General features: G+C 37.9%; 1 protein-coding gene across 6 annotated transcripts in view; it reads right to left on the reverse strand.

Moving 5' to 3' along the window:
• TMC1 (transmembrane channel like 1) overlaps window positions 1–17,765 on the reverse strand; it is a 385,069-nt gene that overhangs the window by 79,614 nt on the left and 287,690 nt on the right. For all 6 annotated transcript variants that reach the window (XM_027105688.1, XM_027105687.1, XM_027105692.1 and 3 more), the window contains one exon: window positions 16,881–17,009. In XM_027105688.1, the coding sequence (XP_026961489.1) occupies window positions 16,881–17,009 (129 nt within the window). The remainder of the gene's footprint in view (window positions 1–16,880; window positions 17,010–17,765) is intronic.

The raw sequence follows: 17,765 nt of genomic DNA on the forward strand, positions 1-17,765 counted from the left end.
GATTGCACCCTTCCCTTTGGTCTTCTCAGAAACCTACTAGGACAGCTTTCTAGAAATGAAGAAGATTTATTAGGCTGGCCTTGTCAAACACCCTGACATTTGACATGACTTCTGGGCTGTGAAGATTAATTGAAAAACAGTTTCTAGAACATTCTACACATTTAAAAATGTTCAATAAAGCCCCATCAACAAGTATAAACTGAGCTCTCATGGCTGGGTTTTTAGATCCATGCAATCAAAAAACCGTTATCACAGTTACGCTTTAACTATGTATTATAGAGATGATAAGACAGGAGTGAGTGTGGTACTTAGCAGACACTTTATAAAATGTTGAACTGATCTAAGCGGAAAATCAAGTAACCTGAGTTCTAACCCAGACTCTGTGATTTGTCTCTATAACTTTGCCCATGTTTTTGTCACTCTCTGTACTCACGTTAAGGAGCATCCCACTTCTCAGAGGAAAGACTGCTTGCTCAGGACTCGCACACACCTGAGCAAGCTCTGGCACACTTTCCTTCAGTTACTGTGTAGCTTTTAACAGGTCAGGATTCTCAAACAAACAAACAAAAATTGGGCAATTGCTTCCCTGCTTGCTGGGGTGGTGGCGAGAATAAGATGAGACTATAGATGTGAATGTGTTGAAGGAATTATTACACTGCCAATTCCACTGTAACACTTGTTTTGAAACCAAGAATCTGTTCTAACATGATTGTTTTATATTACGGAACAATTTGAACATAACACAAATTTTGTGTTTGCTTACATGTGATTTTATCTACAAGAAACACTGGGTGAATACAAGAAAAAAACACATCCATCTAAACCTAGCAGTATATATACAAAATGCACACACCTCATCAACCAGCTACTTCATGGCACCCCATGTGTTAGAAAAGTCACATCCATTCAGAGCTGGTGTTACAATGACCCTCCTTCCATGCTTCACAATAATTCACAAACTGCAATCTTGTCATTTCCACAAGCAAACTTCAGGTCTTTTTTAAGGTAAACTGCCATATTTATTGCAGTGTTTATGTATTTCTCAGCCATTAAATATGTGTAAAATGTTGCTACCGTTTTCTTAAATTTCTATCTTTTTTTAATGTGTCACTGATAATGTTTCTGAATATTGTGCCCCATCCCCATTTTTCCTGCAAGCCCTGTAGTTTTCATTACCCAATTTTTCATAGTGTAGAGATTTTTAGGAACCTATACATCATGTTATAGCAATTATTTGGCATCAAGAATTTTGAAGTTCATAAAACCAAGTATACACAGGAATTATCACATCATTCTCTATTATAATAAACATATATAAATGGAGGACCAAAAATTCTTCTTAGTAGTAAAATCAAAATTTGTTTTTCACATGTAACAAGGTGACTATTTTATGGGGATATCCACTGCTCCTGATGATTAGTAGATAATTAAAGAACATCAGTTTGGCCTATTAGAATTAGATCACTTTCTAGCTGAGTGGCCAATTAGAAAACATGACGGCTCTAAGCAGACAGGAGCGTAAAGACATAGCTATTCTACTCCATATTTCTGACAAGATTTTAAATTTTGTGAGCTGATAATTATGTTACAGGAACATTAAACTAGCAAGATTCAAGAGAGAGAGGGAAGTCAGGGTTATAACCAAATTTAAGTCACCACAAAATTAATTATAAATTCATTTAACAAATATAGAAACTTATTTTCATGGCATTCATAAGATTTCTTATCAGTTATTATAGATATATTTTCCTTTGGACAATCTAAACAAGTTTTTATTTTTTGTCTCTTAAATTGCCAATTTATCCCTGATACTAAGCATAGTTTCATACTTCTCTTCCAATTACTACCCTACCCCACCCTCAACACACATATCCTGAAGGTTTTCAAATGAAAGTCTGGACTTCACTCTACTCCACATGGTCACAAGTGCCCGAATGTCCTAACCCCTCCTCCATCCTTCAAGAGATCTTCCCCAAGTTTCATACCTAAGGGCTCCCTGACCAGCCATTCTAGAGCCTCCTGTTCCCCACTTCCCACCCTGGCCAAAATAACTACTAGACTCAACTCATCAGAAATCTAGGGGATGACTTTAAAACAAAGCCAGGGGTATGGGGTGGGCAGAGAATTGTTAAGCAAGAACAGATTCTTGATCCCCCTAATCTGATGCTCTTGGGATGTAAGAAAGCACTCTTGCACCTTTCCGGCCTAGAAGAGGGGATATTGGGGTGCAAGAGCTCAGTGAAAGAACACACCTTAACACTATTTTGGGGGCTGACCTTTACAATGAGCTGGCATGATTTCAGGATGGAAGAAAACTAGTATCACCCAATCCCATCCTCCCTGATAACACATTTCTTAACCAGAAGACAACATCTTTCATTGTGCTGTTAGAAACAAGATACAAAAAGAAACTAGTCAATATGGAGATAAACACTGACGGATACTTATCACACTAAAGTACCCATAACAGATGTCAGAATGCAAAAAAACAAAGAGCAGAGTCTTTGAAAACTAAAAAGCAACACATTTTCTTTATATTTTTCCTGTAGTGAGTCCATTTTCCTACCCATTTGTATTGATCTGGATAATTTAAAGGGATTTATCTACATGGCTAAAATGAAATAGGCTCTTGTGGATAAAGTTTGACTAGCTGGTGGCCTCAAACCATCCAAATATCTGACTGAAAAATGTGTGTCATCCCCTTGAATTGCATTCAACAAAAGCTGCCTGCCAAGACTGTAATCCAGTCTCCAGGTCTCAGAGCTCAAAGCCCTGGTACAATATGCACAGCTCTCTGAGCTGTAACCCCAGACCCAGGGATAAATAATTGAGCAAGGTCTATTTAATGACAATAATACCTGGCCTCATAATTTATTTATCAACCCCTTGTGCTGGTAATTAGAATAATAAGGTTTCATGGGCTTTCAAGAATGCTTTCACAGTTAGTTGAAGGAGCACGCTTTGGCCTAACTTACAAAAAAGATAATTTACCTATAACACATGATACAACACTGATGACACAAGGGATTTAGGACATGCTATGCTGCCTCTGACACATTCTCATCCCAGGAAACATGTTCTCATTTGGGTTAGGTTAAGTTGACTTTTCTTTCCTCTTGTTCTCAGTTTGATAGTATCATTGAGCAACCAACTTATTGCTCAAGTAAACAAAAGACTTTTCAAAACTGGTCTTTAAGGCAACTGTAATCAAAACTTGTGCTCATGAACATTACTTCCCAGTAAAGGGATCAGAAGAATGAAAGGTCTTTTCCTAATAAACAATGCCATTAAAAAAAAAAAAGTTGACCAATTTAAATTGACTAAAAGTCAGAACTCCGACTTTTCCTAAAATATTACTGAGTAATTGAAAGAAAGTTGAGGAGGTAAGAAGACAGTCTAATATACAGAGATTGAAAATAAGGATTATAGGCCTTTCTAGATAATATAACTCCATAATTAGGCTGGCAGAATTATTTTAAGTCATCCTAATACTGGAACTGAGAATTCAAAGCATGTGCTTTTATAACGGGGATGCTGGTGGCAGCAGTTATAATGGTTAAGATGCTCAGTTGTTTCATCTATAAAACAGAGACAGTAATAGCTATTCCACAGGGTTGTTGTATGCATTATAGGAAATAATGTATGTGATGTGTTTAGTAACAATGTATGTAATGCATCCATGGCAAACAGGAAAAGCACTATAAAGAGTAACTATTATTAATAGCAATAGTACTAACAGAGCTGACTTTAATTTTTATGCTGACTCTCCAAATTAAAAAGTTGAGCAAGGACTAGATACTTCCAGGCAAAACCCTGCAGAAAGCCAGTCCATTTCCCCTTAGATTGTGACCCTAGTGAGATGTGAGAATAGTGGGAATTGGTCTTGTTACCAAAAGAGCAGGAGAGAATTCAGCCTTACATCTGAGACCTGATGAGAGTGCCCAGGTGTCCGGCTGCAGAACCCCCGGCTATGATGCTGCCGGGGAGGAGGTATTGGTGGGTGCCAGCCCGAGTCCTGCTCCAGCCATGCTGTGCTGTTGCAGAGAGCTCAGGATGCTTGGACAGCTGGGGAGTCTGTGGTAAGAGACAAAAAGAGAGCTCTCTCCCTTGACTAGGACCACATTCTATTCAGTTCTGCGACCTGTATCTTACAACTGAGACACAGATTTGAGTCCTGGCTCTGTCACATACTAGCTGTGTGCTCTTGGGGAGATGTTGTTGATCCCAAGCTTTCTCGCCTATAAAATGTGACCAGCAACAGTAACAGCAATGACAGCTAGCATACTGAATGTTTGCCATAAGCCAGGCACTATTTTTGTCCATCATCTCCTTTAATCCCCACCAAATCCTGCAAGGTGGGAACTATTATTATACCCATTTCAGAGATGAGGAAACTGAGGATTAGATCAGTAAAAGAAGTGTCCAAATTTACCCAAAGAGTAAGTGGCATAGCTCAGCTAGGAATTGAGCTCATATGTCCAGTTCTTCCCAGAATAACATCATTATTTACCTCATGGGATTGGTATAAGGACATGTGAAAGTTGAGACAACATAAACAAAGCAGTTCTTGGTATATCAGGGGTAAATGGTACTTTTGATTATCATTCAAAGACACTTATTATTTTTCTGGGCAATGTATATGATACATTGAGTAAAACTTCAGAATAAAGAATGATTTGTACACTACCTTTACAACTGTGTAAAAATCGTGTGTGTCAATGGCCAAAGACTCGGCAATTATGCAAATAATTAGTTCCTCTATTTTCTAAAGTTATAGTACTATCATACAGTTTTGTTTACAGTAATAAAATATAGATTTTTATTTGTTTCAAGGCACTGTGCTGTATGAAGAAAAAAAAGAATGTGGCTCTATGCTTTTCTGTAAGGCATTTCTAATTCTATTAGAAAGCTAAGACATAGATAAATATTTAGGGCATCATCTAATTACTACCAAATGAATAAACAGTAAAATTAAGTGCTGAAAGATTCAGATGAGAGAGTGGGGTGGTTAGAAAGAACCTTGAACAAAAGGAGGATTCAGCTACATGGTCAACGTTGCAGGAAGGACGTTACAGCGCAGGGAAATGGTGTGAGCAGTGGTGAAGAGATGGAAATGCACCTGGGGTCTTCTGGTGGGTGATGAAGAAAACATTCTAAGTACTTTAGAGGAGGAGTTGGCATGCCCTGATGCCCAGTTAAGCAGTACAGAATTCACTCTGATCTCTATAAGGATCCATGAGCATTTTGTTAGCAGGAAACTGATAAGTGCAGTACAGTGTACTATATGAAAACTGTTGCAGCAATGATGTGCAAGATGAATTAGAGGAAAACAAAATGAGAGGCTGGATGTAACTTGATTTCTAATGCCTTTATACAAGCTGTTTCCTCTTTCTGGAATGCCCTTCCCGTCTTCTCCACCTGTTCCCTTCCTTTCCATTTTCAGTTCAACAGCCAGGCCAACACTACAGCTCTTCCATAAGGTCTTTCCTGATTTTCCTTTCTAACACTCGCCTCCAGCCCCAGGTCAGGGTGATTTAACCTCTGACCTTCATGTAGTAATTACCTCATGTATTGTAGTTAACTCATGGTCCATTTCCACCACTGCACTGGGATTTCCTGAAAGCAAGGTCCATGTCTTTTGTTGTAATTTCCCAATATTTAATATAGCACCTGGCACAGAAGTGAGTTTCAACAAATGCTATTGCAATGAATGAACACCTAAAAGAAGACTAGATGATAATCTGGCTGTGGTTCCTAAACTACCTACACCTCAGAATCACCTGTGGGATCTTTTAACAGAATCACATGTGGGATCTTTTAAAAATTTCAAAGGCCAGGTGTCCCCATTCCCAGACCACTTAAGTCACAATCTCTAGGGGTGGGACATAGGCATCAGTACTTTTTAACATCCCTAAATGGTTCCAACGTGCAACTAGCTGAGGACCAAATTTGGAACTAAACCAAATATTATTTGTTGAGAGTAGTAAATTTAAGAGATTTTTACGTGGCCAAGCAAGTTGTTGGAGGTTTGGGCTAAAAAGCTACTATATCAAATATGATTAAATATGATTATTTTGGTGTCCCCCTGCATTGGTAATACTCTACATATTTTGAAGCTTGATAAATTTATTTTGGTGAATAACTTTATTTTTCAAGTCCCTAGCTCACTCTTTATCTTATATCCCTAAAGAGTAACTGACTGAAAACGTCTGAAACAATCTGAAAACAAGGAACAAAGAACAAGCAAAAATGTTGTCTGTATATTCACATAACCTCTTACCCTATATATGTGGCTTATTTTGGTGTGCTTCCTTTTAATAGCACCACTTCATAGATTTCACAGTTTAAAATATATATATATGGAGAGAGAGACAGAGAGAGAGCACCAAGACTTCTAAACATTTCATCAGCAATAAACATAACAATGATCTATCTGTGCACGAAGAGTTCTTAAGACAATTTTTTCATCAGCTCTGATGATATTCATGGAGATGTGTCAAAGCCAGCTGCTGGTGTTGGTAAATAACCGAAGCAAAGCTTGGGTAGGTCAAATCTGTATTAAGTTCAAAGTTACTACCCATAGAAATTCTCCAGACCTAGGATAACTTCTTTGTTCCCTGGACTATGAAACAATGCTAATTTTCATGGCTGGCTTAAATGTCAAATAAAAACTCAAACATATTTTAGTTGTACCCTAGAGGTCAGTCAAGCATCTCAGAGTAATTTTAGATGAATCAAGGGAGAAACAACATAGCTGGGCTTTAGTAGTTTAATAAAGAAAGAAAGCACACTAGATACTCTTTCTACTTGCTTATTAAATCTTTTCCGAATTCTGCTCTACCTGGTTAATTTAAAAATCAATTTATGGTTAATAATTTTCCTTTGTATTATAATAGCAGGGAGAGGGGAAAGAAGACCATATAGATTTCCCCAGGAGCTAAAAGTTTCTGCTGAGTTTTAGATATTGGTCACAGCATAAACTGGTTTTCTGCCATACAAGGACACCAAAAAATTCTAAGATTTGTAATGTTGTCAGCAGAGACAATGTGCAATTAAGTTGCTATAAAGAATTCTTTCTCCATCTAAAACAATCTGTAATAGTAACTTCATTAATATCTCTCCAGATCTTATTAAGCTCTGTATCAAGGATTTTTTATTTTATTTTGATTTTTGTCTTTTGTTTTAATGAATCAATGAGCATGCAATTAACAACACTAATACCTAAAACAATACCCCTGAAAGTAGGGGTGGCATTACGTGGGCTGCAGAGTTCTAGGCCATATCCCTAAGACATCGAGGTATATCCCAGTCTATTGTTATTGCTTTGTTTTGAGCAGAAATGAGATTTAGGGAGAATGTGTCCTTAAAGCCACAAATGAATCGTAAGATCAAGAGCTGAAGAGTAACAAGAAAAGGTAAATCTAAAATCTTACCTCAACTATTCTCAACACCAAAAATTTGCAAAACGTCAATGTATCCTCTCCCTCCTTCACTGTGGGAAAATTATACTCAGAAGAAGGTGGAAATAGCACTGAAAATACAGATTGCTATACATAGAGGTAAGAAGGACCTAGCAAATTCTGATCAACAAGTAAATTAATTTTATTTCTATAATCTTTTCATTCTCCTTTTTACTTAGCCATTTTTTCTAAGTATTTATTGAGTGTGTTTTATGTTTTTAGCAGTGAGTTAAGTGTTTTGAAAAAACTAAAAGAAACATGTAGATTCCTTTCTGAAGCTTAAACTCCATTAAGAAAAAAGAGATATAGGCCCATAAAATTGTTACGCAACAGTGCTAGGCAGCCTTGAAGTAAAAAGGGAGAGGGCCCTGGAGGCTTGAGAGCTTGTTGAAGACATTGTAGACGAGATAAGAATTAAACTGGACATTAAAAGGCTGATAAAATTGAGTAGGCAGAGAAAGGCATTCCAGGCATCGGTTTGCAGAAATTTCCTTAAGAAAGGAGATATTTCCACCATGAACCTCAAGTACAATCTCATATTCTTAGATATACTAACATTCATGGATTGGTAGACATACTGTGCTAATTTTGCTTGGTTCACGTGCATTCTAATCAAACATGTTTAATGAATTCTGAATACTGTGAAACAGAAGGATTCATGGGGCACTGCCTCAGAGTGAGAGGAGCCATTCTGCTTTGAAAGGTTTGGTAAAATATTTCTGCACAACACCTGTGTCTTCATATTTAGCCCCTGGTCAACATTTCTAAGTATTGTGAAATATTTTTTTTCAAAATTTTGTGTGGTGATATTTAGGAATACTAGAAAGCCTTAGTTTTCTGTTAGAACAGTGTGTTCTGCCTTTTGATCCAAGAGTGGGCAAGAAATTTAAAATGATGGCAGTTCAGTGAGCTCTGCGAATAATCAAGACTACCTGGTAAATTTAATCTCTTGCCACAAGATAAACTTAGATCTGGAGTCTCTCCTGAGCATTTGGCAACACAACTTAGGTGAGGTCACCCACAGAGCATATTATACTCCTATGTGAACTAGTCTTTCTGCTGAGTAGACTTGGAGTCTTACTATTTCACAGTTTCCTTCCATAGCCTCTCTTTTAAGCTTTCCCGATCACTGTGACCAACCACTGATCAAGAAACACTATAATAGTGAGTTCATAAAATATAAAACTTAATTCAGCCAAAGAATCATGTATCTTTTTTTTTTTTTTTTTTTGCGGTAGACGGGCCTCTCACTGCTGTGGCCTTTCCCGTTGCGGAGCACAGGCTCCGGACCCACAGGCCCACGGGCCATGGCTCACGGGCCCAGCCGCTCCACAGCATGTGGGATCCTCCCAGACCGGGGCACGAACCCGTGTCCCCTGCATCAGCAGGCAGACTCTCAACCACTGCACCACCAGGGAAGCCCAAGAATCACGTATCTTTTATAGATATTTGAGGGTAAATATGTATGTATATGTATAGTAGTATATACATATATATGTGTGTATATATATTACAAAATCATAATTAATATGACTCTTTGAAAGAAGTGATTTATATTTAACTTAAAAGTTTCTAATTTTCAGGACAGAGGGAATCTTAGACACATTATATTGAATATGGAAAACTATTCCCCTTTCTTCAGCTCATCTAATTTTTTATGATATTCTAATATAATATTCTCCAAGCTTTACTTTCAGTATATGCATTTTAATAAGGTGTAACCATTTTTATTCTATAGCAACAAGCTTGAGTCCCCCGAAGTAGTGTTCTACTTGCCATTTCTTGGTTATATACATAAAAACGTCTTCAAAAATACCTTGCTTATTCTCTTATTATAAACATGATAAATTTAAGGGTTATCTTCATAATTAGTACCTTATCTGAGATCTGTATGATACTTTCCCAAAACAACAAGGATAAACTTCTCAAACTAAGCTTATTTTGTGCTTATCATGTGCACATTTGCTTTCTTTTTACTGTTAATGTAGTATGTCAAATATATTTAAAAGTATTCCTAAATAACTTGAAGTCATAATTAATGAATTTCTCCTTTTAATCAGTTTTCAAAGATCATATATTTATGGATAGTCTAATAACAAGTTGTGAAAAATAGCTATCACTGACAGCTAAAATTCTAAAGAGTGCAAGTTAGGTAAGCTGCTGTTTATCAAAAATTTTTGGAGGCTAGGATACTTTGGCAAGCTGGGGAAATTAATTCAGTGTGGCTTACCATATGTGATACATTGACTGATAATACTTGAGAAAGTAGTGTATAATGAAATGCAATTAAGAAGAAGATGATATATAAGAAGGTGTAGAAAATGATTACTATGTGACAGGCATCATTCTAAGTGCTGTAGGTCTATTAAATGATTTAATCCTCTCAGGAACTTTATGAAGTTCTACTACTTTTATCCCCATTTATAGAGGATAAACTCAAGGATGCAGAGGTTAAGAAACTTGTCTAAGGTCACAGCATAATGCTTGATACCTAGGGGACTCTTATTAAACAGTAGAAAAATTGGATGTCAATGTTACATTTTGATCAACAAAATTCAGCTGTACTAATTGCCTACAGACTCTCCATTCTTTGGATGAGAAAATGAATGTACCCAAGATACCTGTAATGTACAAGAACTAAAGGTCTCTGCTTTGGTTGAGTTTTTGGTGAATACACACTTCAAATGATTGAAGTGTGTATTAGTGGATGAGTACACACGCTTAAAAGTCCTCTTGTGTGGAATCCCTCATTCCTTCACAGTGGCAGATGAAGTAAGGCCTTTTTGAACTAAAGTTGAAATCACAATTCTTGCCTGTGAATTATATTAGCTTCCCCTACCAAAAAAGAAGAGAAAAGAAAACCAAAAAGCAGTGTCGAAGGACGAAGAAAGTTTGAGTAAGGAAGGATGTTACCTTAAGGACTAGGTGACACTTTCAAGCACCTGTTTAAAAGTAAATGAAATTCTAAGAGTAACTTTCTTGGCTTTACTGGGTGTTTCATTAATAAATCACCAGGCCTAGTCTGCCAATGGACAATTCCTGGGAACTTGGGTCAGGGTGCTACAAAGCTCAGAAATTAAAGCAGGCAGTATAATAGCTAAATAAACATCTTCTTCATCAAAATAAATCATTTTAAAATGGCTTTTACCCAAGAGCCATTTCCATGCAAAAGTATATTGGAGTATGTACTTCCACACCCTAATCTGTAAACTCATGGAATGATAGAACTGCTCCATCCCTAAAATAAGTTTCCTTAAATATCCAATTAAGTGGGTTTCTTAAAGCTATTTCTTATGTTAATAGGCACAGAAGCATTTTTTTCTTCAAATGAATGCTTTATATGGAAGTACATTGTATAGAAAAGAAAAACCACAGGTCTCCTCTGCTTGATGCTGACATGTGGCCAAGCAGTCCTCCCTCTGACCTCTGCCTCCTTTGCCCTTTATAAAGGGACTTCACCAAACTTAAACTCTGAGGACAGCACTTTGAAAATTACGGGCCTACAATCCAGTCCTTTTATTTTATAAATAAATAAACTGAGGCTCAGAGAGGTAAAGTTAGAAATTAGAGCTTAGAGCAGAGTCCAATCTCTTAATTTTCAATCCAAAACCTATTCCACTATAACAAAATAAAGTAGTTGTTTATTTAGGTTAAGTGAGGAGGGCTTTTAATCTACCACATAGAATGTTCTGATATAGTCAAAGGTTTTAGCTTTCAGGATGACTAATAAGTAAATCTGTCATTTTCCATCCAGGTGTTTTATTTCACCTATGGTGGCTGGTACATTAGTGCAGCCACTTTTATAGGTAGGAAAGATCTATTCATCCAACTTCTGAGTTAAATCCATTAAAAACTTAAACACAGATTAAGCTAAAAATCCTTGCTGTTGGATATTTTTCAGTTAGATAACTAATAAAAAATAGGAACGACCTTCAAATAATTGGAAAATCCACTACTCTTTCCCTTTTCCTAGGCCTGACCCACACATATTCTCACCCATTCAATAAACAGTCCACAGAATAGAATATTCTGCTTAATGAAGTTTTCTGATTCTCAGAAATGAAGAAAGGGATGCTCAATCCTGACCGTACATTAATGACTTTTAGAGTAAAACTAAAAATACACATTCCTGATCTGGGCCAGACACCCCTGCCCCTCCACCCAGAGATTTTTATTCAGTAGGTTTAAAGATACATGAATGTTTGAACCTGTATCAATACACAGGAAAACATACATTGAAAAACACCATTCCACAGTGAAGGTGGAAATGAGGTGGCTTCTCTTCAGCCCTAAGGAGCCAATTCTGCTGCCTCAAAAATGCTGAGCTCGGGCTTCCCTGGTGGCGCAGTGTTTGAGAGTCCGCCTGCCGATGCAGGGGACACGGGTTCGTGCCCCGGTCCGGGAAGATCCCACATGCCGTGGAGCGGCTGGGCCCGTGAGCCATGGCCGCTGAGCCTGCGGGTCCAGAGCCTGTGCTCCGCAACGGGAGAGGCCACAACAGTGAGAGGCCCGCGTACCGCAAAAAAAAAAAAAAAAAAAAAAAAAAAAATGCTGAGCTCCAGTTCCTAAACCATGTTTGAGAGTCCATATGGATTTATAACCCATTCTTTGAGGTTCGTGCCTATGTATTTACTGCTTATATTAACCAATGTTTGACCCTCAGCTGTGAGAATGCTCAAGTTCCTAGTGGTAGATAATCTTTCAAAATATGAGAACTACCCCTGAGTCTCCTACAGCATCCTCAGAACCATAAGCTACCATTCCTGAGGCTTTACTTTAAAACATATCTTAAAACCTTGACCCTCTGTAAATTCTGTCTTAGAAGTTTCACAAGTTTTTCAGAGTCCAGAGGCAGATGGGAAGCCTCAGAACCTAGATACAGATCCAAACCTGTGATGAAAATATCTGCTCCAGTTATATTGAGCCTAGTGCCTTGGATTCCATAGACTTAGCCAGAAGTGATGATTGGAGGCTACTTCTGGGAATAATATAATCCTTAGACACACTCTCTCAGAGTTTGATGTCTCTGAATGGAATAAAAGGGTGGGAGGAAAGCTGCCTGACTCCCATGTTTTAGTAACACTGGGGTAGAGAACCTTTACTGCATGTTCTCAGAAGTACTGACCACTATCTAATATGTGATAGGAACCTGTGGGGGAGAAGCTCAGTACAGCATTCAGAAACCTACGAAGGGAGACAGGTCGGGCACTGTAGTACCGACTTTATCACAGAGGCTGAAACCAAGAGAATCAGGTTGACCATGGCCAATGGTACCAGCTGTGCCAATACTGCAAAGCCACAAAGCAGGAGCCATTTCTGGCTGTGGAGAATCATCCCAAGACAGTGAGCATTGCTGACAGGAGAGAAGCCATAGTTGTTTCTTCTCTGGGCCTAAATCTGTGCTTCCATTCTGCAAGCTGGCTTTCACTCCAACTTTCTGAATCACTGTCTTGATAGCATGCCTAACTTGCTCCCCAGCTACAGGGATAAGAGGCAGCAAACTTGAATGCTTATAAGGTCCAGCCAAGGAGCGTGAATAAGAGATGTGGCTTGTTTGGGAGCTGTGCACACTGAAGACGGAGTGCCCTGTTAGTAGGGGACAGCAATTGCTTAGCCCCAGCTATTATTTTCATGTAGGAATGGGGACCAGATTTTCTTCTTATCCAGGAGAAGCTGAACATCTGGATTTTTAAAATCTGAAATCTCCCACTTTTTAAAATTTAACAACAAAGAAAAAACATTTTTATAAAAATATACACCCCCAGATGATTAAAATGGTAAGTTTTACGTTATGTATATTTAATCACAAGTTTTAAAAAAACAATAAAAGAAAAAGAAACAAAAAGCATGTGGGCCAAATAAAAACCACCTATAGTCTAGATTCAGCGGCAGACTCCCCATCTTCAACCTCTGCCCTAGTAATAGGGCATGGTATTGCCATACCTTCCATCCCAACCCTTATCTCTCCCCGCCTCTAAAAATGGCTTTATCCCTGGACTCCAGCCTAAGGTCCCAGGACCTGGAATCTGCCACAAGATTACCCTGTGGGTACGTTTTGGAAGATCTGAAAGCGGCTGACCGTGGATTCTGCCAAACTGTCAAGATACCCTCTTTTCTTTGTTGGAGCATCAAAATCAGTTGTCCATCCAGACTGCTATACCAATGTGCCACCATCCCCCAAGGCTCCTGGGGTTGCCTATGGCTAAGTCTGCTCCCACCTAGTCCTGCCAGGTCCTGTACCCTTCCCATCTCTCCTGTCATACTGCAGGGAATCAGACAACACTGAGTCTGTCCTGAGATGAAATAATAATTACAACTTGTGTTTCCCAGCTTTGTGCTATGTTCTGGCACCCTGCTAAGTGTTTCATATGAAACAACTCACTTTATGATTCCAATAGCCCTGTAAATTAGTAAAATTTCATAAGAAACCCAAGGTCAGAGGGCTACACAATTCATTCAAATTTGCACAGGTATTAAATGGAAGATCTGAGATTCAAACTTAAGACTGAAACCCATCCCTTCTTCACTGCCCTATATGGAAGATGCAGGCAAAGAAGAGTGAGGGGGTATTTCTACACCTCCACGCAGGTGGAAAGGGAGGATGTATTGCTTGGCATTTTAATGCAGTTTCACACCACACTTTGACAGTTCACAATATTATCACTTTCCAATTTTACAACTTTCTATATACAGTTACCTGTGGTTCCCAGGTTTGGGAATTTCATGGTCAGCAATATTTCAAAACATATTGGGTAGGCCAAAAAGTTCATTCGGTTTTTTCTGTAAGATGGCTCTAGCAGCACTTAGTTGTCTTTAACTTCATTTGAAACAATTTTGTTAGATTGTATGTAACAGCTGTCATATCAGCATGCATTAAAAAAAGTATCAAAATTAGTGAGTTTTTGTGTAGCCATTTTAATACTGAAGATGGAAGAAAAAAGCAACATTTTCAGTATATCAGGCTTTATTATTTCAAGAAAGGTAAAAATGCAAGCGAAACACACAAAAATATTTGTGCTGTGTATGGAGAAGGTGCTGTGACTGACTGAATGTGTCAAAACTGGTTTGCAAAGTTTCGTGCTGGAGATTTCTCGCTGGCCAATGCTCCATGGTCAGATAAACCAGTTGAAGTTGATAGCGATCAAATAGAAACAATAATTGAGAACAATCAACTTTATACCATGAAGGAGACAGCCAGCATACTCAAAATATCCAAATCAAGCGCTGAAAGTTATTTGCACCAGCTTGGTTATGTGAATCGCTTTGACGTTTGGGTTCCAAGTAAGTTAAGCGAAAAAAACCTTCTTGACCATATTTCCACATGCGATTCTCTACTGAAACATAATGAAAACGTTCCATTTTTAAAACAAATTGTGACAGGAGATGAAGAGTGGATACTGTACAACGATGTGGAATGGAAGAGATAGTGGGGCAAGCGAAATGAACAACGACCAACCACACCAAAGGCCGGTCTTTATCCAAAGAAGCTGATGTTGTGTACATGGTGGGATTGGAAGGGAGTCCTCTATTATGAGCTCCTTCCGGAAAACCGAACAATTAATTCCAACAAGTACTGCTCCCAATTAGACCAACTGAAAGCAGCACTCCATGAAAAGTATCCAGAATTAGTCAACAGAAAACGCATGATCTTTCATCAGGGTAACGCAAGGCCACATGTTTCTTTGATGACCAGGCAAAAACTGTTACAGCCTGGCTGGGAAGTTCTGATTCATCTGCCACATTCACCAGACATTGCACCTTCGGATTTCCATTTATTTTGGTCTTTACAAAATTCTCTTAATGGAAAAAAGTTCAGTTCCCTGGAAGACTGTAAAAGGTACCTGGAACAGTTCTTTGCTCAAAAAGGTAAGTTTTGGGAAGATGGAATTATGAAGTTGTCTGAAAAATGGCAGAAGGTAGTGGAACAAAAGGGTGAATACGTTGTCCAATAAAGTTCTTGGTGAAAATAAAAAATGTGTCTTTTATTTTTACTTAAAATACCGAGGACAATTTTTGGCCCACCCAATATTTTGGGAAACAATATAAGGTTACCAAACTTCTATTTTGCCAAGTAAGGGTGTTTCCTAAACCTATCATTTAGCATCATTATTACTTCATTAAATGAAAACTACTTTGACACACACACACACACGTGCATATGCACATACATTAATAGCTTCATGGAATCAGAAACGCTACTTGTCTTTGCCTTCATTTATGGCTGGTGTACAAGCACATGCATAAGTAGTTCCCAGCCTACAGTTGTGTGGTGTTCCAAAAGCTTTCTGGGAAGACCACTGTTTGGAACTTGGAAACCTTATTCCATGAAATAAAGCAATAACATTAGAAATGATGCCTAGGTTCCCACCTCATAGGGTAAACCTGGAATATCTTGTTTTATTTTGGATATGAGGTAACTGAGGCCCCAGAAGTTTAAGCCAATTTCTTAAATAACACACAAGCTCTTGCAGAGCCAGGATTAGTAGTGAATTATCCTGATAGCTGCTTCAGTTTTTTTCATTACCAGAGACAAAAAGACTTTAACATTATTATAGATACACTATAATGTTTAACGTTATTAGTTAAATAGGCTTGTGGAGGGATAGCTTTGGAAATTTATCACTGTTTATAAAAATTGTTCTGTGTACAAAATGCAATCTGTATCACATCTGTGAGATGCAAACATGGCTGTTATCACAGACATGGTCCCTTTTATTCATGCCCCACTTCCCCAAACCACCATGCAAAGAAATATAGTGTGATCCTCAGAGGCGAATCTGCTTCCAATCCCAAAAGGGAAAGGGATAAACATTTGACTTTTTTTATCAGGAGTTTATAAATCTATGTGTCTCTGAGTGTGTCAAGACTCAACAAAAGAGTGAAATTGGGTCGCTTACATGTTACCAGGGAATAGCTATTAGCGTAATCCTTAACTGGAATCCCGTTTACTCTTCTGTTTGCTTAGCATCCTCCCTGTGCTTTAATAAAAGCTGTCACATGAATATATCATTTGAGGCTGGAACCCTGCAGAGAAACTAGAGTGTGCAATCCAACAAACTTGTAAAATTCAAATATATTATCTCCTTCAGAGAGATAGTAATGTATGTATTAAACTAAGAAAATTCTCAGTTCAAGGAACAAATGATTAAAAGTGATCTGAGATTGTAAGACTCCAAATAATGAATTTAATCATGATTTTCTTTTATAATCATTAGCCCAGCCTCTCTAGTGATATGATATATGTTAACTATATGATAGGTAACATATATGTTATATATGACCATGAAAATTATATATAATGAGTATTATATATATGATGTATCACATATAGTATTATCTATAATATATAGGTAATACTCAGAGAATTTGGGAGATCAATAGCAGGGAAAATGTTTCTAATTTTGAAAAGTGGCACCATACTTGAGAACTTCAATTTTCTTTTCCATTTTCCAAGGCTTGCATTTGACAGTAGCAATCATTTGTCTATTCTCATCTAACTCTGCCTTCAATCTTTCCAATTCCTCTTCATCAATTTCTTCTTCTTCTTCCCTTAAAACAAAAAACAAACAAAAAAAAACCTCCTTTAGTAAAGTTAAGTTTTGCTTGACTTCCAAACTTAAAGAATGCTATGAGATACTCAGATGATCAATGTATAGCAACTTGACTATATATGGTATGTGCTGAGATCCACAAGCCTTAGTGCTTGTATCTGAACAGTGATGCAGGATTTCTGGAAATATAACTTTAAACAATAGTGTTTACATTCTGAAGTACTGAAACCATTTTATGTCCACAGTCTCAAATTCTCAGAACTAGAAAATGTGTGGAAACAGTTACAGATCTATCAATATATTTTCTTCTCTTCTTTGTTCCCCTGTACACCTTCCCCCACCAATTCTACATTTCATTTAAAAACTTTATTTTTCAACAAGGATAGTAAATTAGAGGTGAGCATGTCTTTGAAGTGCCCTTAAAAAATTTGTTAGCCCTGTCTCGAGAGAAAGAGAAAAACTGAAATAGGAAAAAGTTTAAAAATCTATTCCTCGGGGGCTTCCCTGGTGGCTCAGTGGTGAAGAATCCGCCTGCCAATGCAGGGGATGCGGGTTTGATCCCTGGTCCGGGAAGATCCCACATGCCGCGGAGCAACTAAGCTCGTGTGCCACAACTACTGAGCCTGCGCGCCTAGAGCCCGTGCTCCGCGACAAGGGAAGCCACAGCAGTGAGAAGGCTGTGCACCGAAACGAAGACCCAACGCAACCAAAAATAAATAAATTAAAAAAAAAAAAAAAAAAAAAAAAAAAAAAA

Source organism: Aethalodelphis obliquidens, unplaced genomic scaffold (genome assembly GCF_003676395.1).
Source record: "Aethalodelphis obliquidens isolate GAN/ISIS:26980383/991018 unplaced genomic scaffold, ASM367639v1 scaffold7, whole genome shotgun sequence".
NCBI lineage: Eukaryota > Metazoa > Chordata > Mammalia > Artiodactyla > Delphinidae > Aethalodelphis > Aethalodelphis obliquidens.